The following is a 24,797-nucleotide window of genomic DNA, read 5'->3' as shown; positions in this document are numbered from 1 at the left end:
TAGATCAGGACCAACAACATGCTAAATCTACTGTCTTTGTCTTTGAGAGAAACTTGATTTTAGTGGAAGTTTTTACCATTATCCATTAATAAAACACATTTTTAATCAACAAACAAACATAGCAACTGTTGAAATTAGTAATTTAAGTAATGGAAAGTAATTAAGAACATTTACTCAGTGAGATACTGAAGTAAAAAATAATGTAAGGAGCTAAAACAGTGAGTTCTGGCAGCTAATGGAAAATTGAAAATTGAAAAAGGAATTGTATTTGCAATATGATAACATAAGTTTTTCTGACACCAATTTTGTTTTGACTCACAATTACTTTCTGTATAATATTCCTGACTTAAAAAGTAATTAAAAATCCTTTTGTAGTTGTTTGATTTGAACGGTCCATTTTCTTCTATTATTTTGACCAAAAACTTGAAAATAATCATAATTTCTTTAAATTATGATATGCCCAAAAAGTAAATAAAACAAATACATTGACTGGCACCTTTTTTTAAATAGGAAGTAAACCCATTTGCGTTGCTATGTCACAATTGGACTTTAGATAGAATAATAATTCCTATATAATTATTAACTCAAAATGTTGTTTCATGTGAATTTTCTTTTTCACTTTCATCTCATGTCAATGGATCAATTAACAGACTAATTGTTCCATCTGCAGATCAGTGGAGCTCTATCTGTTCCCTCCATCAGCATTAATGTCTCAATCTGTCCATCAACCCCCCCCCCCACCAAACTCTCTGTCTCCCTCTTATCTCCCCCATTCATCTCTTCCCCCCCCCCCCCCCGACTCACCCTGAAGCCTTTTCTCCACAGGAAGCTGCTCACAATGCGTCTTTGTCGTGTGTTTATTAGAGCCTGAGATTCAAACAGAGCTTCAGTCACAGATAGGGGGGGTGGGGGGGTCACAGAGGGGCTCACAGAGGGGGAGACAGAGGCAGATGGAGGTGAGGACGGTGGGTTGGGATTGCAAAAATCATAAAAATATAAAGATACAGTATTTAAAATATTTATTAAAGCGGCGTATTCTGCTTTTTTGGGGAGTTTTCCCTCTCTGACTGCATTTAGCAAACTTTTAGCAAGTACTTCTTTGCTTTACTTTACATAATCTTGACTTAAAAGTAAAAAAAAGTGACTTTCTTATTTAAAATGTTGACTTATTGTCATTTAATTGGGAAGTTATTTAGGTTTTTGTGCATGTAAATGGTCTGCAAAGGCTAAAATCCCTGTGTTCCCTGAGCATAAGATAGAGACACAAGTACAAATATCCTCCCACAGGTTTCTGTTAGTTTTGAAATGAAATCACGAGTGACGTTAAAGGACTCTGGTTTGTTTCCCAGTCAGAACATGTTTTATTATTACTGGGGTCTTTATGGGAGATTTACTGCAGAGCAACAAACAAATCTAAATAAGACATTTAGATTTATCAAACTTATGGAAGCTAATTTCTTCCAGACGGAGACAAAATAGATGAAATGTCGTTGGTGACGTTAATAGAAATATCCATGAAAGTGGAAATGATGAGATCATTAACTCAAACTGCTGCTGTTAACAAACAACAAATACTTCATAAAAAGTGACTTTCTTATACTATATATTCACTTAGAGAGTGATATTGGACCTGCTATTCATTTGTATGTCTTATAATTTTTACTTGCATTAAATAAGAAATCCTGATTTACTATCACATGATTTTTCATTTTTTAAGTTAAAAAAACGGATTAAAAATAATTATACTTTTTAATATTACTCTCTAAAGTTTCACGACAAACGTAAAAAATACTCGGATAATTTTGATTTACTGTCTAAAAGATTTCACCCTTAAAATCTTAAACGACAAAAACTATTTCTGACTTAAATAATAATAATAAATATGCTGGCAAAAGTTGAACATTTTGATTATAAAAGTAATATTTTTATCTCACAATTATCTCTTTTAATGTATATTTTTGACTTGCTATACCTATTATTCCTAATCTGTCATTATATCAATACATTATTCCAATCAACTGAAACACACAGACATGTAGAAGTACATTTAGAGATTAAGAACAAGGCATAACAATCAATTGTGATCCAGAAACGATTGAAAATAAAATAAGTCCAGAATAAACAGCTGTTATGATGAGTCTTGTGTTTTGCTGACTCGCTCTGAAGGTCACGTCTTTCCAACAGAGAGATATATTTCCTGACTCAGCAAATTCACAAGCTGCAAAACTGTCAAAAAACACACAAGACTTCCTTTCTTTCTCACTGACTGATGAAAACACTCCCCAGAATATGTCATGTTTCAAAAGGCTTGCCTCCTTTCAGTATTTATCGACAAAACTCCAATAGAGTTTGGTCCAAAATATCGATTGTATGATTATTTGAAACAGTTTTAATCCTGATTATCTTACAATGTATATCGATGAACCAGCTGCGCTTTGTTGTTCTTTTAAAAGACACACTCAGATCATAGGAACAATCGTTATCTTTGATTATATCACCTGCTTTTCACTTGAAAATACACAAGATTTTACTTTCACATTTTGTACTATTAGCCGCTTTCACACCAAGTACTTTGCCGTACTTAGTGCCCAGCACTTAGTGCCAGCACTTAGTACCCCCATGGAACTAAAGAGCAGATCGCGTTCACACCGGAATAAGTTCCCTGAGGGAAGATTACGCAAATGAGCCGCTGACGTCACTTCTTCTTCTTCTGCTTTGGGTTTACTGGCAGGCCACAAACAACTTCACGGCGTATACTGCCACCTGAAGTCCCCGGCCGGAAGTCCCCTGAGTTGGGGACTGGCTTCAGTAGAAGCTGCTGGGACTCCCAGCAGCTTCTACTGAAGCCTTCAGAGTAAATCGCCAGAACGCCGACACCTCCTCATCACTCCACCGCTCCCATGTTTTCTTTTGTGTTGCCATAAGTTATTCTCTCTCCGTTGGTGCTCGGGGCTAATGCTAATGCTAATAATGCTAATGCCAGCAAATACAATGGCGGCTTCACAAAACTTTTCAGAGTTTTATGGGGCGTGGTTTGCAATTCGCCCAGCCAATCGAAATTGGTACTTTTTTCTCCCCAGGAAAGTACCACCTCTCTAGCAGGGACTAAAAATGGGCGTAAAAGTTCTCGGAACTAAGTACTCTTTTTGGTGTGAACGCAAAATTCCAGGCACTATCGGAACTAAACGGGAAAAGTACGGGTAAAAGTACTCCGGTGTGAACGCGCCTAATGAGTGGCTTTTCAAAGGCTTATAAACATGTGCACTACCTCATTTCTTTGTCTTGTTTTTATCAATGTTGAACAGTTTAAACTAGAAGAGTCAGATATGTTTCCAGGTGTTTATTTCATGAGCGCAGGGCTTTAGAAAAATATATTTATCCCTGTCCTTGAACTGAATAACTGAGAATGTTTGAATGCTCATATTTACGATCGTACTGATGGAAGCAGCATTAGCTCAGTTTAACTTTCCTACCTTCCATTGATTTAATGTCACACACACACACGCGTGCACACACACACACACACACACACACACACACACACACACACACACACACACACACACACACACACACACACACACACACACACACACACACACACACACACACACACACACAGTATTCAGCAGGTTGATGGATGGTCCAGTGAGATCGTAGTCCAGTTAGAGAAACTCTATCCGTCTCCTCTGTCTGCCCAGCTGTCTGTTGTCTGCACGCAAACACACACACACACACACACACACACACACACACACACACACACACTCTGGTCCATCTGTCGACCTCTCCTCTCTCCCTCAGCTCAGCAGGCTAATTAACTAATGTGCTGATCTTTCACTGCCTCTTTGTGTTAACCAGTGTGTGTGTGTGTGTGTGTGTGTGTGTGTGTGTCGCGGGGTTAATTGTTGGGCTCGGCTTACTGTACCTCTCTGTCGCTGCTGGTTTGAAAACCATTGAGAAGGCGTCTTGTAACGCTCCGTCTTTCAGCAGAAACTGTTCTTCTACTGTCTCATTAGCGACAGTCAGTCGGAGCCACACTCCTCATCGCGGCTGTCAGATTCGTGACTTTGTGATGTTCGACAAAAGTTAATCTGAGCTCAGCAGTGTCTAGGGTTTTTATTTTTAATGTTTCATCAAAGCAAAGACGTCTCCCAAAAGAGCCTCTTCTTCTTCATCTTCTTCTTCTTTCCTTCTTCTTCCTCAGATGTATTAATGAAGCTCAGACCTCCACGTGTCTGAAGTCACGTCTCATTTGCCACATGTAAAATGACACACTGACTCCGTAATTAACACGACAGGGCAGCAGATTACAGAAGTTTGTTTGTCAGGATTTATTAAAGCTGTCAGTTTTGATTTAAAATCCCCCCCCAAAAAAGACTTGAGCTCAGATATCAGAGCTGCAGGGATCTGGTTGAAGTCTTTCCTTTCAGAAGGAGATCACACCTTCCTGTAGCTTCAACTAAATGTTCATTTCATTGTTGATTATTAGAAGGGCTGCAACGTCGACATTGAGTTGTGCAAAATACTAATATCTCAAAAACTTTTTTGCTGCTTAATACGACAAAACGATCTGTGAGCAGATTTTTAAGAATCAACCAAAAGATATTGCGGTTTTAAACAACTAAAGAAGACCCCGCTAGGTATTGAACAAAACCTGAAAGGAAAAACATAGACAAATAACATTTTGTCTTAAAGAATAAAAGCAAAAAGTCAGTTACATGATGGTTTTTTTCAACGTGTATGTAAAGCTAACAATAGGAATTGTCAACATAGAGTAAAAACTTCTGTAGTTTTCCATTTCAAAATATACACACAATATACATATATATATTGCAGAAAATGTAATTGTTGTAACAATATTGTGCAGTCGTTGTTTTGCCAAATTATCAATCAATCTTTGAGTTCAAGACATAAAATATATTGAATTGATTTTTAAATAAAAAGGCGAAATGCGGGAAATATTCACACTGGACAAACTGGAAAAATATGTCAAAACAAGTAAACACAATAAAAAAACATTAATGCAAGATGAATCAGTTTAACCCACCTATTGTCTTCGTTTCCCCCCCCCCTTACTTTGGTGTTCGCGGTCAAATTTGACCGGTCCTGTTTTAACTGCTATTACATTAACACAAAAACCATTAATCATCACCACATTTCATTTAACACCCTTTCAAACTGTAAATATTGTATCAGACTACTGGTATACATGAACAACTGCAGTACATATACAAAGAATAGACACTGAACATGTGTTGCGTGTGCCAGGTGTGATCCATGTGGGGGGATGGGCACATAAGAGCGGGAAATGTGTCAAATAGGTGTGTGTGTGTGTGTGTGTGTGTGTGTGGTGTGTGTGTGTGTGTGTGTGTGTGTGTGTGTGTGTGTGTTGGTGTGTGTGTGTGTGTGTGTGTGTGTGTGTGGTGTGTGTGTGTGTGTGTGATGTGTGTGTGTGTGTGTGTGTGTGTGTGTGTGTGTGTGTGTGTGTGTGTGTGTGTGTGTGTGTGTGTGTGTGTGTGTGTGTGTGTGTGTGTGTGTGTGTGTGTGTGTGTGTGTGTGTGTGATGTGTGTGTGTGTGTGTGTGTGTGGTGTGTGTGTGTGTGGTGTGTGTGTGTGTGTGTGTGTGTGTGTGTGTGTGTGTGTGTGTGTGTGTGTGTGTGTGTGTGTGTGTGTGTCATTTTTGACCTGGAACACCATGGGTGTTACAAAGTTGACTAAATCATCCAAAATTCAATGAAAGTGGTGATCAGCAATTTTATATGTTCAAATGTCTACTGTGAAGGATATCATAAAGCCTTAATTCAATCGAATGTAAAACAAAAAAGTTATGATTGATGAAAGTAGTAAAACGGTCAGATTTGACCCGAAGACAACAGGAGGGTTAAGACAAGGGAATAATAAAAAAATAACAATGTAAATACATTTAGAGCAGCAACCAGTAAGAACTAAGACAACATGTGAATTAAAACCATTTAAAAAGTGGGAAGCAATTACTAATTAAGAGCAAAAGTTGACCTTAAATTAAATAAGAAATCAAATCAGACACATGAACTAACAACCGGTAAAAGCAGAAAGAATAAAACACTGTTTAGCATTTCACTTGTAAAGATGATATTGTTGGAGCACGTTGATAGTTTGCTGTTAGAGGATAACATCTAAAGGTAGCTTCACCGGTGTCTGGGAACACTGAGGGCTGTTTTGTTCTCAGAAGCTTGTCACAGAGTTTGCGGTGCCGTGTAGGGTCTTGAAAAAACAAGCATCACAAATTTAAAATCAATTGTAGAACGTACTGGAAGCCGCTGTAACGACCTAAAGCTGTACGGTCGTGTTTCCGGACACAAACAAACAGAGAACAGGTCTTTAGATTGGAGCGGATCGATGTGTGTGTTCCTGTTGGATTGAAACGCTCTGATACCGTCTGTGAGGAGGCTTTAGAGCCACTTCACCGTCTGATGGGTTACACTAGGTGGGGGTTTTTCACAACTGGTGGGAAATATACTTCAACCGATAGTAAGACACTCAAAACAGATCCATTTAATGTTCCTTTATTTGCAAAGTATGATGATGGGAGTGTGTGTGGTAACAGTACATGAATGCATCATAAAAAAAAGGGAATTGATATATCTTGATGGTAGAAATCTCGGATCAGAATAATCCTGAAAGCGAAAGTAACGAAAACGTTGAGAGAAATACAAATATCGGAGAATATAAGAAACACGAGCTGACAGAAGAGAAAGCGAGGCTCTTTGTTTCCACTCTCAGTTTCTCATATTCTCTCTTATTGATTAATGTGCCCATGCTGAAGCCCGATATGAAGCTCTGCTACAGTCGAGGGTTCAATTCCCACCAGGACGCCCACGCTCAGAACATTTCAGCTTTTAACGCACCAGAAAAACTCCTTCAGGGAAAGAAAACCCTCCATTTTGTCTCGTTCACGAGTTTAGATTAGGATGAAACTGATTTCACTGAGGTGTGTGTGGGGTGTGTGTGTGTGTGTGTGTGTAATCAGAGCTGTCAGTCAAACGTAAGCGGAGTAGAAATCGCTGCCAGGATGAGAGTGAAGTTTCCATCGGCTCAGTGTTCGAGCTGCTGAAGCTTTATGAGAGAATCAGTGAGAATACAGACAGAAACAGATCAATACCTCTATCTGACACACACACACACACACACACACACACACACACACACACACACACACACACACACAGCTAATCTCTACACTGTCAGAGGAATCCTGTGTGTGTGTTGGAGAGTTTTTTTAGTGAATAATGAGGACTAAAAGCTCCATTTCATTCTGGAGACATACGCATATTTTTGTTCAGTCTCATGCATATGAAAAGTCAGAATGACTGAGATTGAAGTCAGGATATCGTAGGTAAGAAAGTCTGAATATTGTAGGTTAAAGTCAGGATTTGTAGGTGGATGTCCAAATGATAACACACAGAATAAACCAGATTGAGAAGGTTTATCTATATAATGTTAGTTTGAACCTTAATTCTTACCAGTCTGTCTAACAGTGTGAATACTAGGTTTTCAGCACGATATGTATTATAGCGATCATCTGGAGATCAATCTGGTTGCTGATATCACAAAGTCTGGCACGATACCTTTCGTTTCAGAGTCTGTTAATCTTTTAATATAAAGACCTTAAATAGACTTTGCTATTCGCTAATTACAAAAGTGCCACCTTTTTCATGTTTAAGCAATGTTTTAATGCTAAGGAACAAACTTTGACCAAAATGGCGACACAGACAGGCGATGGGAATTTCAAAATAAAGGCATATGAACCGATATGTATTCACATGCATTCGTTAGATTCTGAAATGTCCCTAACAGGCTCCTGTAGTTGATCACATTATAACACTCTCTCTCTCTGTCTCTCTCCACAGCCATGCCCCGGTAAAGCTGCCTCCTCTTCCTCAGTCCTGCAGCAGATCTCCTCTTCCTCCTCCCCTCCTCTCCTCCTCCATCCCTCCATCCTCTCCTCTCTCTCTCCACCATGTTCCCTTCTTCCTCACCTCTCCTCCTCTTCCTCCTCCTCTCCCTCCTCTCCTCCCCCCTCCTCTCGGCCCCGGCTCTTCCCCCTCCTCCCCCCTTGGCGACGGGTCGGGTGGTGTTTCGGCCGTTCGACACCTCCCTCACTCACCTGACGGTCCACCGGAGGACGGGCGAGGTGTTCGTGGGCGCCGTGAACCGCGTGATGAAGCTGTCGTCCAATCTGACGGAGATGAGGAGTCACATGACCGGCCCGGTGGAGGACAACGCCAAGTGTTATCCCCCCCCAAGCGTCAGGGCCTGCGCTCACCGGTCAGTACACCTGTCTCACTGCTGTCTCGCTGCTCCACCTGTCTGTCTGATCGGCTACTTGTCATTTTTATGCCATAATGTACAATCACGAATTTAGGACATTTATTACTTTTAAATTGAAAAAAGTTTTGACTTACTGAACCCTAAATACAAATTATTATATATTTTAATATATATTATAAAATAACTTTTTAGGAGATATTATAAGATTTTAATGACCTGAGAATTATGACATCTTTAATTAACTTTTTTATGACCTATTATAATATGGCTTTTTATGAAATTACTATAGTATGACTTTGTGTAGTCTGTCTAGTAGATCTGTACCAAATTACATTTATTCACAGCTTCAATCAAGCTTTTTAAATGAAGCTATGAATGCATTTTATTACAGGACAAAAAGTGATTTTACTGATTTAATTAGTTTTATTAAATCAACTTTCTTTGATCGGTACAACTTGACAGTGCACACCTCTCTTTTTGGGGGAAAGCAAACAACCACAATTATGGTTTTAAAGGGGACCTATCATGCAAAATGCACTTTTTGATGTCTTTTATACATAAATATGTGTCCCTGGTGTGTCGGGGAACTCACGCAGCGTCAGAAAATAAAACCCTCTCTCTTTTCCTCCGTGCCCAAATCTTTTAAAAACGAGGGTACAACGAGCGGATACAGATTTGCTGCCGATATGACGTCAAATCGGCGGCGGACCCACAGAAAGTTGCTATCAGAAACAATGCCTGACGTGTTTTGGACGTAATATGATCTGTGTTTACATTAGCAAGCCTCGCTAACACTCAGAGCTAACCTGTACTGGAGAGCACATGTGTAAAGAAGCAGGGAATTAAAAAAGGAACTCACCTTGTGATAAACCTGCAATAGAAAAAGCATTTGAGCTCCATACTGTTTCAGAAATAATCCTTGATGTGGTTTAGAACAGGATGGCGTTTTATCACAGCAGAATTGTACTTTATCTCTGGTAGAATTCTGATCAGGCATTAGCTCCGCCTCCTCTTTTTATTTTCAAGCTCAGGACCCAAAATCAGCGTTTCTCTAACAGCTGAAACAGAGGGATATGAGGGATTTCTAAAATGCATGATCTGTTTGAATTTTGAGCAAAACACATCATAGACATGTTTTTATATATTTTTTTATATATCTGAGACCCATAATATATGCCTTAAAATAGCATGATAGGAGACCTTTAAGACATTTGGTTAGATAAAAACATGTTGTGAGTATTGGCAATTCTTAATTTAATCAATTATTTTTAAGTTCTTGTGTAGCCTACTGTAGAACTCCAGAGTTATTTGGAACAATCCTTCATAGCCACTACTGGAATCTAATTTACACTAGAAGACTGATAATATTAATCAGGCCTACTCCTTTTCTGCGACTTTGCACAATCACCAGCTTTAAACAGAATGGATGGACTTGCAAAAAGCCAACCTCCAAAGAAACTGTGCAACATTAACATTTTCATAAAGAGTTTCAAGGTTTTTTGGGTCTTCATTCTCACCTGTCTAACCTCCACCTGTGTGTCTCTCTCCCCCCTCAGACTGGACTCCTCAGATAACGTGAATAAACTCTTACTGGTGGATTACACCGGGAACAGACTGGTGGCGTGCGGCTCCATCTGGCAGGGCGTCTGTCAGTTCCTCCGACTCGAAGACCTCTTCAAACTCGGAGAGCCTCATCACCGCAAAGAGCATTACCTGTCCGGAGCCAGAGAGGCTGATGGGATGGCAGGTGAGCATCGGGGGGGTCAGTTATATATACATGGACAGGTAGATAATCAAGAGAAAGATTGTGAGGGAGAGACCTCCAAACCTGTTGTTAGCAACCATCCTGAATCTCATTACATTTTTGTTTGAAAATAATCAAGTAAATGCTAACTCAGGCTATCGATAAATGCAGAGAAGGTCACTTGGGCTAACCGCTAACTTTCTAACTTGCTAACTAGCTAACATTAATCCTGGGTTTTTCCTCCAGAGTCAGATGAAAAGATGGATGTTTCAGAAGACAATGCATAATGTTTCAGGATTTGTTTAGCCTAGCTTAGCACAAATACTGGAATATATATATATATATATTTTAAAGTGACTATGTGTTGTTAGTTAGGCCTCTAAGTCTCAAATACAGAGTTGTATTGTCTGCATTTGACAGTCCGTGCTGTCGTTCCCACTGCAGATTTAAATAAAAAAAACATGAATTCGATTTGTCCTCATATCACGTCAAATTTCTGTCAATCTTTCTGCCATAAAAAATAGAAAACGGATCCCTAGGGTTTCCTTTTAGCTTTGTTCTTTACAAGCTAGAGAAACATTTCAACCTGCAGCTGTCAGTCAAGCGTCAAAATGTTGTGCAGGTTTTTATTGTAAATCAGATGCTGTTGTGTTTTATTTTGAACAAAAGCCCGAATGAAAACTGTGGGGACAAAACAGAAGATGATTGACAAACAACACGAACATGACAGTCCTCATATCTCCGCTCTCTAAAACTCTCAGTGGGTTTCTGATTTCTCTGTTCACATGTCACCCACCGTGCTGTGATATAAACATTAGATTGTTATATCTCATTATTGTACGACTTGATCTCATGATTGTAAGTTCTTAAATGGTTCGATACGAATACTGAGACAGCCTTGAGGGGACATTAGCAGGACTTATGCTGTTAAAATGTAGAAGTAAAGACCAGTAAAAACTTGTTAAAATATTCTTTAGACGTTGTTACTAGGCTCTTCTTGTGTATCTTCTTTATATTAATTTTACCTTTTAGTTTACCATTGAGATCCATAATCTAGTTTACAAGGGCGTCCTAAACAAGACAGCTGTATTAAACCTTTTAGTATAGAAGCACCAGTCGTAAAGCAAACATCAAACTGGATCAAATGATAAATGAGCAGTGTTCAGTAACAGGGCGTCAAGTCAAGCAGTCCATAATCCTACTTTCACCCTAAAATTAAGCCTTTTTATATATTAATCTATCTTAAATTGACTCTGTAGCTTACATCAGTATGAAGTTGCATACTTTAAAAGCACATTCAAGAAGGTGTGGTTTTGAGGAATGACATAATGTGTCTGTTTACAACTACTGATAGGGTTACGGAGCGTCCACACAGCAGCGTTAAAAAAATCTTGGAACGCTTCTGCCCATTCACTTTGAATGGGGTGACGTCACTTTGCCTCACTTTTCGCCGAACTGCATTGTGGGCAGCAGAGCGGAGATTTTCAGGATTTTCAGGATTCAAAGTTGAGCAATGTTCAACTTTTGAAGCTGAGGTGGAAGCGTCAGCCAATCAAATCCTGTGTATGCAAATCTGACAGTTCAAGCGCTAGCCAATCAAACCGCGTGTATGCTGGGAGAGACATACCGCAGGTCATTTCCTCATATTCCAAAAAATGGAGGAGAAATTAGCGGTAGGGAATCACCCGGTGCTTTATGACCAGTCCCTATTTACCTACCGGGATATAAACCGGAGGAGCCAGGCATGGAGGGAGGTGGCAGAGACAGTGGTAGGTTTTCGCCTGTTTGGGGAGTTTATATCCAGTTTACTTCGGGCTTTTTTGCTTCGTATGTCGGGGGCGGGAGATTCATGTGATTGGTTGTTGGTCGCGTTGCTCGCAAAAAATCCCCAAGCTTCAGATACGCCCACCTCCAAGATTTTTTTTAACGCTGCTGTGTGGACGCTCCGTTAGGGTTAGAAAATGTCCTGGGTTCCTTTTTCCACTTTCAGACCTTTTTGTAAAAAAAACTATTTTCCACTTTTAATGAGTTTCGTTCTTGTTATGTGCTTCGGCTAGTTTGGTCTGTAGTTGGTTCAACTTTGGGACTACTTAAGAAACAGTTTACTTCTCCGGCAACCAGAGTCTGAGGGAACCCACGGCATGTGTTAACGTTGCTGTAGCGCCATATAATAAATAATATGGTGAATGTTCTGCGACTTTACGGCTTTAAAATATATGATTTTGTTCTTGCCACTTTTCGAGTGGTGGCACTTTTTGTGCTCTCGCCCTGAACTGTTACTGCTCCAGTTAATCTCTGACATGTGGCTCTCGGTTCTGGTAGCTGCTGGTTGAGTGTATTTGGGGCCAGAGTTGGACTTAATTTCAAGGCCGGTGCTGATACAGTGGAAACACCAAATACTGGTTTGCAATTGGGCACCAGCTTCAAACTGGCACTGGCACTGCCTCAGTGGAAAAGGAGTAGAAAAGGTCTGAAATTGCTTCATTGGTTAATTCAGACGGAGGTTGGAAACTGAATCACAGATCAGCAGATACTTTCAAAATCGCTATTTATAGTCAGTATCTGTCTCTGTTTTTTATTATGTACTGAACACCCTGTCCTTGAAATTGAAATTCTCTGTCTGTATCTGCCAAAATGACTCCGTAGTAAACTCTGCTTTCTGCAGATGTATCCACAAACGACAGCATCTGGGTGCAAAGGAGCTTTTTTATCTGCTCCTAAACAACACACTTGTAAGAGCAGATTCATCTATAAAACATTCGGTGATTGTGAACCATCTCCTCTTTCTCCAGGTGTGGTTGTTGGGGAGGACGATTGGACTGCAGATCCGAAGAGAAAGAAGCCGATGAGGGGTGGCAGCCGCCTCTTCATCGGCGCCGCCATCGATGGAAAGTCGGAGTATTTCCCCACGCTGTCCAGCAGGAAGCTGGTGGCGGACGAGGAGAGCGTCAACATGTTCTCTCTGGTCTACCAGGACGAGTTTGTCTCTTCTCAGATCAAGATCCCGTCCGATACGCTGTCCTTATACCCGGCCTTCGACATCTACTACGTGTACGGATTCTCCAGTCGCACCTACGTCTACTTCCTGACGCTGCAGCTGGACACGCAGCTCACGCAGATGGACGCCGGCGGGGAGAAGTTCTTCACCTCTAAGATCGTGAGGATGTGTTCCAACGACACAGAGTTCTACTCCTACGTGGAGTTTCCTCTGGGCTGCACTAAAGACGGCGTGGAGTACCGGCTGGTTCAGGCCGCGTACAAACAGAAGCCCGGGCGGAGGCTGGCGCAGGCGCTCGGTCTGACGGAGGACGACGATGTGCTCTTCGTCGTCTTTTCACAGGTGAGCTACCGTCATGTCTTTCATTATTGTAAAGCACTTTGAATTGCCTTGTGTTGAAAGGTGCTATATAAATAAACTTGCCTTGCCTTCAGCTTCCTCTGTTCTGATTGGACGTCTTTATCTGGACTTAATTTAGTTTGTTTATTCCTTTCGTTGCCTCTATTTTTTCCCTTTCTTTTTTATTCCCTAGTCTCTTTCAATGTTTTTGATTTCCTTTTTATTTATTTATTTTGTGTCCTTTCTCTTTCTGTTTATTCTATTCCTGTTTTGTCAGTTTAAATGTCTTCCCTTAGCTTTCTTATTTTGTCTTTTTTGTTGATTTTTATTTATTTATTTCGCTGTTTTTTGTCTTGTTTCTGGTCTGTCTATATTTCGTCTTTTTAGGGTTTCTTTATTTACCTTTCATTTTATCCATTCACAATTCAAAAGTATCCCTTTTTTAACTTTTTTCTTTACTCCTTTTTCCATATTCCCCCATCTTGTCTTAACTTTTCTAGAACAACTGTTTCTTTTTTCCATTCTTCGTTTTTCTTCCGTCTAGACTGCAGACGTTAGATAAATCAAAAGATCAAAATAAATAACTGTTTACCCTACAAACATTTATTCTGATTGAAGCTTTCCAATTTCTTGTTGACTTTACTTCTTAAATGTTCCTTTCTTTTCTTTCTTGCTTGACTTTTTCCTCAATCAGTCCTTCTTCTGCTTTTGTTCTTTCTCTAATTATTGGTTTGTTTTTACTTGTTGATGTTTTTCATCTTTTCAGTTTTCTTTTTGTCATTCACTATCGTTTCTTTTACTCTGACATTAGTGGCAGTGCCTTTCTTCAGAGATCCAAACCAGCACTTTTCAGACTCTTCTTTGTGTGTTTTCAGGGTCAGAAGAACCGCTCGAACCCCCCCAGAGAGACGGTCCTGTGTCTGTTCACGCTCCACGACATCAACCTCGCCATGAGGGAGAGGATCCGCTCCTGTTACCGTGGCGAGGGACGACTCTCGTTACCCTGGTTGCTCAATAAGGAGCTGCCCTGCATCCACACGGTGAGTTCAGTAAACCTTAAAACACCTATCAGGAAAAAAAAATCAGACTGATGAGAGTTTGGAAGTTGTGTCTTGATGCTAACCCTTTATTTGCTAAATGTTGCCCAAACTCTCGCAAGACTCGCTGTTTGAACCTGAACCGTTCAAGGTCGGATCTCTTGAGAGTTTACAAATCAAGGGTTACCATCTATAACTATATATAACTAAAATTGTTGATACAGCTGAATCAGTCTGTATGTTAGCTATTCGTCTGTCGACCTATAACCTGCAGGGTGACCTTTACTTTCTTGCTAAAACGTTATGATTTTTAACGTTAGGCTATAAAGAAACTACAGCATGGTCACATGACTTCACGTCACCACCGCTAAGCTAAAGGCGGCTAATGTTGGGCTATAAAGGAACTACAGCACGGTCACATGACTTCACATCACCACCGCTAAGCTAAAGGTGGCTAATGTTGGGCTATAAAGGAACTAGAGCACGGTCACATGACTTCACGTCACCACCGCTAAGCTAAAGGCGGCTAATGTTGGGCTATAAAGGAACTACAGCACGGTCACATGACTTCACGTCACCACCGCTAAGCTAAAGGCGGCTAATGTTGGGCGTGATGACGTTTAGTCGTCTCATTTAGACACTTGTCAGCAACCACTGTTTTTAAATTCACCTGTGGGGTATTTACTGAGGTATTTTATGTCGTAGAAAAAAAATATCAGCTTTTGTTAACCACAGACCTTATTTCAGAACTAAAACCATTGACGAGGCAACAGGAAGTGTTAAAACGCCGACTCATTTTCGGTTTTAGGACTCATTACTGCACCACACTTATGAAACACACTGATTTAATAATATACTACATTTTTGCTTCCTATACCATAATGTACCTGTCTATAATGGAGCTCTTCATCCCAAAAATCTTTCCAGAGATATCCGCCCCCCTCTTCTCTCTCTGCAGTGGGGTTATTTCAGGTCGGGGGGGGGGGTAGATGATGTTCTTATTCATGGCGGTAATGGCCTGCAGGGTAACCATGGTAACCCAGTACAGGGAAACCCGCCAGGATACGAGTTCGGGATGGAGAGGGGGGGGGGGGGGGGGGGGGGTCTGGATTTGGGAATATGGAAATGGCCCCTGGCAACTAACTAACCAATGAAGCAACTAACCAACTCAATATCTAACTAACGAATGACAACCAATCAGCCGTGAGATGATGAAAATGATGAAATATGAGATAATGAGCTATGATACTGGTGTGTGTGTGTGTGTGTGTGTGTGTGTGTGTGTGTGTGTGTGTGTGTGTGTGTGTGTGTGTGTGTGTGTGTGTGTGGTGTGTGTGTGTGTGGTGTGTGTGTGTGTGTGTGTGTGTGTGTGTGTGTGTGTGTGTGTGTGTGTGTGTGTGTGTGTGTGGTGTGTGTGTGTGTGTGTGTGTGTGTGTGTGTGTGTGTGTGTGTGTGTGTGTGTGTGTGTGTGTGTGTGTGTGTGTGTGTGTGTGTGTGTGTGTGTGTGTGTGTGTGTGTGTGTGTGTGTGTGTGTGTGTGTGTGTGTGTGTGTGTGTGTGTGTGTGTGTGTGTTTTGAGGGCAAAGACAGAGGAGGTGGGGCCAGTGTCCAGGCTCTGACCTCCTTCTTTTATCATAAACAGCAGGGAGTGTGTGAGTGTGTGCTCATGCATGAATGTAATATGACAAGGTCCTTGTTCGTGTGTGTCTTATTTGTGTATGTGTTTATTTGTGTGTGTGTGTGTCTCAGTCTTGTTTTTCATTAAGCGTCACCAGCAGGCCGCCTGTCTGCACAACATGTAACAATCTGTCCTGTACGTGTCTGTGTGTGTGTGTTTTGTACCTTCAGGACTTTCCTTCACACTTAATGATGATCTGTCTGCCGTGTACACACACACACACACACACACACACACACACACACACACACACACACACACACACGCATGTTCTTCTTCACTTGTGAGGATCCCGTGTGTTTTGCTGCAGTCTGCTGTTATTGCCTCCATGTTTCCTTTGTGCAGCTCACCTGAGCTTTTTTTACTGTTCATTCAACGATTAAGAGTAAAATAATAAGTACTTTAATGCTTCAGTATTTCTTAAATTACAGAAGAAGAAGGCATGCAGGATTTCAGCCCTAATTACATTAATAATCTCTTGGTTTTGCTGTGCTTATGGACCTTTTTTTGGAACAATACAATATATATTTAATAGGAGATGGAGGCTACTTGTCTCGTTACACTTGGAACAAATGCTTTGTTATCAGTTTCCCCAGGAACAAGATGCACACTCTGCCATTACAAGCAAAAGAAGCGTGTTTTACTGACCTCAAGTGCAGTTTCTTCTGGACAAAAGGCCAAATCTGAGGGTCTCGATACATAGATTTCAGTTTCAATAAGAAATCTGATCAAAGATTGTAGGTTAACCCTTTTGGTTTCAGCCTACCATAATAACATATTAAAATGTTCTGAACAGTAAATATGAATTGTTACCATCACATTGGAGATACAGGGTCCCACAACTTATTAGGACTATACCGGAATAAAAACAACTGATTTAAAAACTGTTAATAAATGGTTAAAATCCATTCAAAAACTTGCATGCTACCAATGTAATGACTTAGTGGTCATGTGCATTTGTTTATTAGTCTCTGAACTCTGAAACTCTGCAGTTTGAGGACAAAAGCAGAGTTTACTACGAGTCATTTTACAGACAGATAACGTTTCAAGGACAGGGTGTTTGTTAAATAAATAAAAAAGGACAGAAAAGGAAAAATAGCAACTATAAATAGAGATTCTGAAAGTATCGCTGACACACACACACACACACACACACACACACACACACACACACACACACACACACACACACACACACACACACACACACACACACACACACACACACACACACACAGCAGATCCTGTTTCTGTGTTTCAGAGTTTCCACCATGCTGCGATGCATCAAGGCCTTAACCCGATAATGACAGGGTGTTAGCCAACCTCTGTGTGTGTGTATAACTGTGTGTGTGTGTGTGTGTAACTGAGTTTGTGTGTGTGTGGACCCTGTAATAATAACCCTGCTCCTCCCTGTTTCTATACACTCCTCTCTCCACCCTGAAACTCTCAGAAGGACCAAACGTATAAATCATCTCCGATCAGACCATCTCATCAGCATAATGAAATAATAGATCAATATGCAACACACACACACACACACACACACACACACACACACACACACACACACACACACACACACACACACACACACACACACACACACACACACACACGGTTCGAGTCAGAGGAGATGATCACATTTGTTTTAAAGCTACAGGTGTGTTTTAATTGATTGACAGGTATCTCAGCCAATCATTACTTATTTCCCTTTTCTTCTTTTAGCCGTTCTTGTGTTAGAAAGCTAACATGCACCAGATTCCAGATGACTTCCTCTACCAATATATCTTCTTCTTCATCTTAAGAAGACTGATATCATCCTGCAGCATTTCAAAGTAGTCAATAATATGTACTTGAACAATAAAGACGTTGTAATAACTTCTCCGTCCTCTCTCTCCTGCAGCCGAAGCAGATCGGGGATGATTTCTGCGGCCTGGTGCTGAACCAGCCTCTCGGGGGTCTGCGGGTCATCGAGGGCAGCCCACTGTACGAGGACCGCACGGAGGGCATGGGGGCCGTCGCCGCCTACATCTACGGAGAACACACGGTGGTGTTCGTGGGGACACGCAGCGGGCAGCTCAAGAAGGTAGGAGGGAGCGAGGGGATGTGTGAAGCTGCTGTGTGGGGTTTGATCATAGGAGTCCACATGTCGATGTATCCTTGGGCGAGATACTTAACCCTGAGTTGTTCCCGATGGCCAACGGTGTGTGAATGTGTATGAATGTTAGTTCCTAGAGTAAGGTACACTGCTCTGTATGAGTGGGTGTGAATGGGTGAATGACATGTGGTATGTAAAGCGCTTTGAGGGGTCGTAAAGACTGGATAAAGCGCTATATAAGTACAGTCCATTTACCATTTATACTTAGGACATGTTTCCACCACTTTTGGAAATGGCCATTCTTTGTCCCCACCACTTTGCATTAGGATAACTTGTTTTCAAAATGTTCTGAAAATAGAAAAGGTAGATAGAAATGTGTATTTGCACAAGAGAGTGCATTTCTGGTGACACGTTTCATATTAGTAATAATTGAATAGAGAATAGCTTTGCAGCAGCGTAGCATAGTTACTTGTAAGCATACTGTATGTATTGTTTTCAGGGGGCCCTTAATGCAGTAGTGGATTTTTAAATATGATAACAAGTCTCCCCACCACTTTTTCGAACAAAGTGACGCCCCTGGGTTTGATTGGGACATGTCTCCACCACTTTGCATTAGGATCATTTGTTTAAAACAGTTCTGAAAACAGCGTTCACAAAGAATTGTTGAGAAGGTTTATTTGCACAAGAGAACATCTGGACAATCTGGAGGACTGTTCACACTTTCTGGGTGTATTTCTGGTGACCCAAGTGGTGCAGTTTGGACCTGCGACACGTTTCATATTAGTAATAGTTGAATAGAGAATAGCTTTGCAGCAGCGTAGCATTGTTACTGTTCTAGTTGTCAAAAAAGTATTGAAAGCATACTGTATATATGTATGTATTGTTTCCGTTGGACCTTTAATGCAGTAGTGGTTTTACAAATCTGAAAAAAGTGTCCCCAACACTTTTTCTAACTAATGGCGCTTTTCCACTGCAGGGCCTCACTCGACTTAGTACGGTATAGTTAGGCCTTGGTAGGCCAGGCTCACTTTATGCTGCGTTTCCATTACAGTTTAGGAACTGGGGCAGTATCTATAGCAACGAAGTGTAGGCGGAGCCGTGACGTCATCTTCAATGTGAACCACAAAACCAACATTAGCCGTTAGCTGTTAGCACTCAGAGCTCACAGCTCCTCATATATGTTCAGAAACTAGACAAAAGTTAAACAAGTACACACCACAGACTGCCTGTGTCATGGTGAATACAGTCGCTGCTTTATTTATGTCTGTATAGGCCGTTGTTGTGAGTGTGGACGGTCGGAGCATATACTGCGTTAGCTTAGCCGATCTCCATTCAGAAAACACGCATTTTAAAAGGTTTTTCGCCTGCCGTCTGTCTGCAGACTTGTCAAAGCATTAATTCATGGTTTTTACTAACCGGTATCAGTATGTTGTTACTTCGGCATCATTTTGAAATGTGTATTACAATTAAATCACGGTCAAATATGTTCATTTTGTTGTAGTTGCCAGCGATTCTCTCACTAGTTTAGCATACTCAGCCCGGTTGTTGGCCCGGAAAGAACCTCGATTTTGGAGAGCCAGAAAAACTGTGAAAATCATATTTGTGTTTGAAATCCCTGCGAAGTTGTGCAGTTTTCCAGGTGTTTTGTAGTGTTTAGGAAGGATGAGTGTTTTTTCGAGCTGCTGCTTTCTGTGCAGAGAGGAAATGGTCGCATACCTGTTTGAAAATCGCTTTCGAGTGTTTCCATTTAAGGAGCAGAGGGGGGGGGTAAATTGCTTTATGCATGTTTTAAATCACTGCAGGCTGTTTGGTGTGAAAGGAAGTAAAGGAACAGTTTGAGTTTCCTGTCTCACCTCCACGTCTGAAGTTTGGTTGCCATCTCTCACGATGTTTAATTAACTGAAGCATATGAAACGTTTGTGTTGCTTGTTTGTGGTTTTTGATACCCAAGAGTATTTCGCTTGAAGCTGATTTTTACTGTTGCTCTCTGCTGATTTACACCTGTGTACAAATCTGTATTTGCGTCATAAATGCAGTGTAGTAAACGTAGAAAGCTTCACCATTTCCAAGTACTTCAAATTTCTACTTTCTACTGAGATGAGTTCAATGCAAAGAGAGTCTACATTTCACTGTATCCTTCATTTCATCCCTGTAAAGAAAAAATGTAAAGAAAGGGATTAGCATTGACTCAATAATAATAGTAATAATAATACTCGTGTATCTGATAACTGTTTCATTTCTTTTACATATTTCCTGCTGCCTCTCTCTGTGCTCCGCTCTCTCTTCTTCATATTGTTATCTGAAAATAATCCGAGCGTTGTTTTCGTTTCATAACACGGCAAACAATATGTTCATATCCAGGGTTATTTACTCACTGGTGGTGCATGGGGGTGTAGCAGCAGGTCTGCAGAGACCCCCCCCCCCCCCCTCCACCTTTTATAAAGTTGTCTGGTTGGTGTTAGTTCTCCGAGACTGTCTGAGGAACGGCGCTCCGAGCTGCTCTGAGACGGTTTAGTGTCTCCTTCAGCCTGTTAAAGACGACAGGACACACTCCTCTCCGGAGGATTTACACTCTTCACTCCGTCTGCAGATAGCTTCACCGGGTGGAGAGAACTAAAAAGCAAAAGGACAGAAAGCAGATGTGATGAAGGACATTTTCCACCTGGAGTTTTAATCATCTTAGAGCTAAGATTACTCCATAAGTTATACACCAACTTTTTTTTATTAAAGGGGCCCTATTCTGCTCATTTTCAGTATTTAGTGCCTCTACTGTGACATGTCTCCATGTTCAAAAAGCTCTGCTCTGATTGGTCAGCTGGCCGGCTCTGTTGTGATTGGTCAGCCGCTTAGAGATGTCCCGCCCCGTACACTCATAGATTTTTTATGATAATTTATAATTATTTTAGATGACATCTTGCCTTTTCCTCTTAAGCCACAAGGTAAACATGTGATTGTAATGAAAGTAAAATAGTATAATTTTACTATATCTCCAATTTCTTTCATCATTAAGAGGCACCAACTTCCTCCGAAACAGACCCTTCACTTGATTGTTTCAAAAGTAAATTCACTTTGAGGTCATACTCCTTGATAAGACCCTTTTTTATTCATCTAAATGAACATTTTCAGCGGAATTGAAAGACTCTATCAAACTTAAAATAGACGTATTTGGCTTTATTTGAATCATACAGTTAATAATCTTCATTTAACACGGATAGAAAACTTCATTTTCCGGTTGAATAAATCCCAAACTTGTACACACACATGTCGTCCTCTGCACTTCACACACATTCCTGCACACATCATTAAAATAAAAAGCTGCTTCACATTTGACACACAATCGTCTCCATTTTCCAGCCCGAGTGAAGGATGAATTTTAATTGCCTGAAAACTAAAAATGGAGGCTGAGTGGATCCTCTCGGCGTTCGACCCGATCACCTCTCCTCCCACACAGCTGCCGCTTTAATATTCCCGGAGATATTCCTCCAAATCCGGAGAGAGATATTCCTCTGGAAGCGACCTCTGATGGAGGGATAGCCGGAGGTGGAGTCTGTGCCGGGAACAGATCGGTGGTTTTCTGGTTGTAGATGCTAGCGGAGATACTCTTGTTCTATGTTTAGTGAAGCTTCCTCCTCCTCTTCTTCATCTTCTTCCTGTTCCTCCTCTTCCTCCTCTCCGAGTCCAACAAACGCTTTATATAACATGTCCAATATTATAATTTTTAATAAATGTGCTTGGATAACGTGCAATTACGCATCTGCCACTACGTTTTTTTTGCACTACTAAATACTGTTAATATTTACATTAATTATGTGACCGTCTATGTTTCCTGTAGATATTGAATTGCTCTTTTTACGGCACTGTTAGTGTACAGTTTTATTATTATGCTGCTGTGTTTATTGTATCTTTGTAGCTCTGGCACAACAATTTCCTTCGGGATAAATAAAGTCTTATCTTATCTTAGAAATAGAATAATCTTCATACATCTTCAGTTTTTTCATCATTAAGAGGCAAAAAGTGGTTTTATTTCCTCCAGAACAGACCCTTCACTCCTAGGGTCTGTTGTCTGATACTCTTGTTCTATGTTTAGTGAAGCTTCCTTTTCCTCTTCCTCCTCTTCTTCCTCTCTGAGTCCAACAAACACTTTGAAAGTCAAGCAAACGTTTAGAAATAGAATAATCGTACTAAATGTTCAGTTTTTTCATCTTTAAAGGTAGGGTAGGTAAGAATGGAGAAACCAGCTCGAGTGCGCTAGAATTTGAAAGTACGCAGCCGAAAAAAATCTGCCCCTTCCTTCAGACTTCCTTACAGAGCCCCTCCTCCAACACACACGAACGCGCACATGACCAATGAGGGCACGAGATAAGTTTGTGCACAGATGGAAGGCTGACAGGCAGGTAGGCCATCCAGTTATTTTAGCCGGGCCGGCTCAGATGATTGGTCGTACTTTTTACAGTATTACGGCTTCCACAGATGACATTTTTGTATATATTTATTGTCAAAGCATTTAATGTATTCATTGCTATCGGGATGTTAAGAGCATTCCATGGAATATAACAAGTGAATTACCTACCCTACCATTAAGAGGCAAAAAGTGGTTTTGTTTCCTCCAAAACAGACCCTTCACTTGATTAATTCAAAAGTAAATCACTTTTAGGTCGTACTCCTTGATAAGACCATCTTTTATTCATCTAAATCAACAATTTAGACTTTATTGGAATGATACATGATTCGAGAGATATTCCTCCAAACCGGAGAGATATTCCTCTGGAGGAGACCTCTGATGGAGGGAGAGCCGGAGGTGGAGTCAGATCGGTGGATTTTTGGTTGTAGAAGCTGGCGGGGATACTCTTGTTCTATGTTTAGTGAAGCTTCCTCCTCATCTTCCTCTTCCTCCTCCTCTTCCTCCTCTCTGAGTCCAACAAACGCTTTGAAAGCCAAGCAGACGTTTGGAAACAGACGAGGGATTTCAAACGTCCTGAGGGCTGGAGACCACGTCTGAACGTCTGAAAACCAGGACGAGATTTAGTGGAGACTGGAAGCGTTTTTCATGTTTTGTATCAAGAAATTACAAATGTACTGGAAGAGGATGTGATATTTATGATCAAGAGTAAACTAAATGTATATATGTTGTCCCAGAATTGCGACTTTAATCTCAAAACTGAAGAAAGAAAATAAGAAAATGCCACATGTGGCCCTAATCCTCTTCCGTACAATTAATTGACAATTAAAAAAAAAAGTTTTATCATCTATCAGATGGATTTTTTTACATTTCTTTCTTCCATACGGTAACTGGTTTTAGTTAAACACTGTTGAGATTAATGCTGAAGGATTATTTTATATTAATTAGGGAGTTTAATGCAAAAATTGAAGCAAAAACTCTGGTTTTCAGCCTCTCAAATATAGAAATGTCTCGCTATTCTCTGTTTTATATCATCCATCCATCTTCTCCCGCTTATCCGTGGTCGGGTCTCGGAGGTATCAGTTCCAGCAGAGAGCCCCAAGCGTTCCTTTCCCCTCATCAACCAGCTCTGACTGGGGGATCCCAAGGCGCTCCCAGGCCAGCCAAGAGATATAATCCCTCCACCTGGTCCTAGGTCTACCCCTCGGTCTCTTCCCAGCTGGACGTGCCTGGAACACCTCTCTAGGGAGGCGCCCAGGTGGCATCCTTACTAGGTGCCGAACCACTTCAACTGACTCCTTTCTACGCGAAGGAGGAGCGGTTCAACTCCGAGTCCCTCCCGGATGACTGAACCTCTCACCTTATCCCTAAGGGAGACGCCCGCCACCCTGCGGAGAAAACCCATCTCGGCCGCTTGTATCCGCGATCTCGTTCTTTCGGTCATGACCCATCCTTCATGACCATAGGTGAGGGTAGGAACGGAAATGGCCCGGTAGACAGAGAGCTTTGCCTTCTGGCTCAGCTCTCTTTTCGTCACAACGGTGCGGTAAAGCGACTGCAGTACCGCTCTCGCTGCTCCGATTCTCCGGCCCATCTCACGCTCCATTGTTCCCTCACTCGAGAACAAGACCCTCTTGACTTTTATGTCATAATAAAGTAAAAGTCTATATGTATTCTTTTTTTTGGACTGTCGATTAAAGACATTTAAAAACATCCCCTGTAGTTATTTGAGATTGTAATTGACATTTTCCACATTCCTGACACTCTATATAACCCATGATTCTTTAACAAATCCAGACGATAATTGGCATTGCCTTAAATATCAAGACATACTTATTAAATAAAATACAAAATCTGTAAAAAAAAGTTATTAAGCTTTAAATCCAGCTGTTATAAAATAAAATCCTGCTATTTCTATATATGGGCATCCATTTCCTGTCCGTCCCTCCTAAGATTCCTACCATTACTCCCCCATTAGAGGTTTTATTCATGCAGTTTTATTCATCTAAATGGACAGTCAAAGGACACATAGTGCTGTATGCAGTATAGATTATAACTCCCCTGTGATTTGTGATGTTGTGTGTTATAAATAAAGTTGACTTGACTTCAGGTTCAGGCAGGAAGCTGCGTGTTTGAGGTTAAAGAAAGACAGAGGTTAAAAGAAACCAGCGTTATATATTTCCTCCATACGT

At 40.9% G+C, this 24,797-nt stretch overlaps 1 protein-coding gene across 1 annotated transcript in view; it reads left to right on the top strand.

The window, feature by feature from the left end:
* The window catches only part of plxna3 (plexin A3), a 169,072-nt gene that overhangs the window by 25,912 nt on the left and 118,363 nt on the right, over positions 1–24,797 (top strand). The window contains exons 2-6 of the mRNA XM_034132199.1: positions 7,893–8,310; positions 9,870–10,060; positions 12,850–13,397; positions 14,270–14,434; positions 18,012–18,194. Coding sequence (XP_033988090.1) covers positions 8,003–8,310; positions 9,870–10,060; positions 12,850–13,397; positions 14,270–14,434; positions 18,012–18,194 — 1,395 coding nt within the window. The 5' untranslated portion in view covers positions 7,893–8,002. The remainder of the gene's footprint in view (positions 1–7,892; positions 8,311–9,869; positions 10,061–12,849; positions 13,398–14,269; positions 14,435–18,011; positions 18,195–24,797) is intronic.

Source organism: Trematomus bernacchii, unplaced genomic scaffold (assembly GCF_902827165.1).
Source record: "Trematomus bernacchii unplaced genomic scaffold, fTreBer1.1, whole genome shotgun sequence".
In the NCBI taxonomy this organism is placed as follows: domain Eukaryota; kingdom Metazoa; phylum Chordata; class Actinopteri; order Perciformes; family Nototheniidae; genus Trematomus; species Trematomus bernacchii.
The sequence above is the reverse complement of the archived record's forward strand: the minus strand, read 5'-3'. Positions and strand labels throughout refer to the sequence as shown.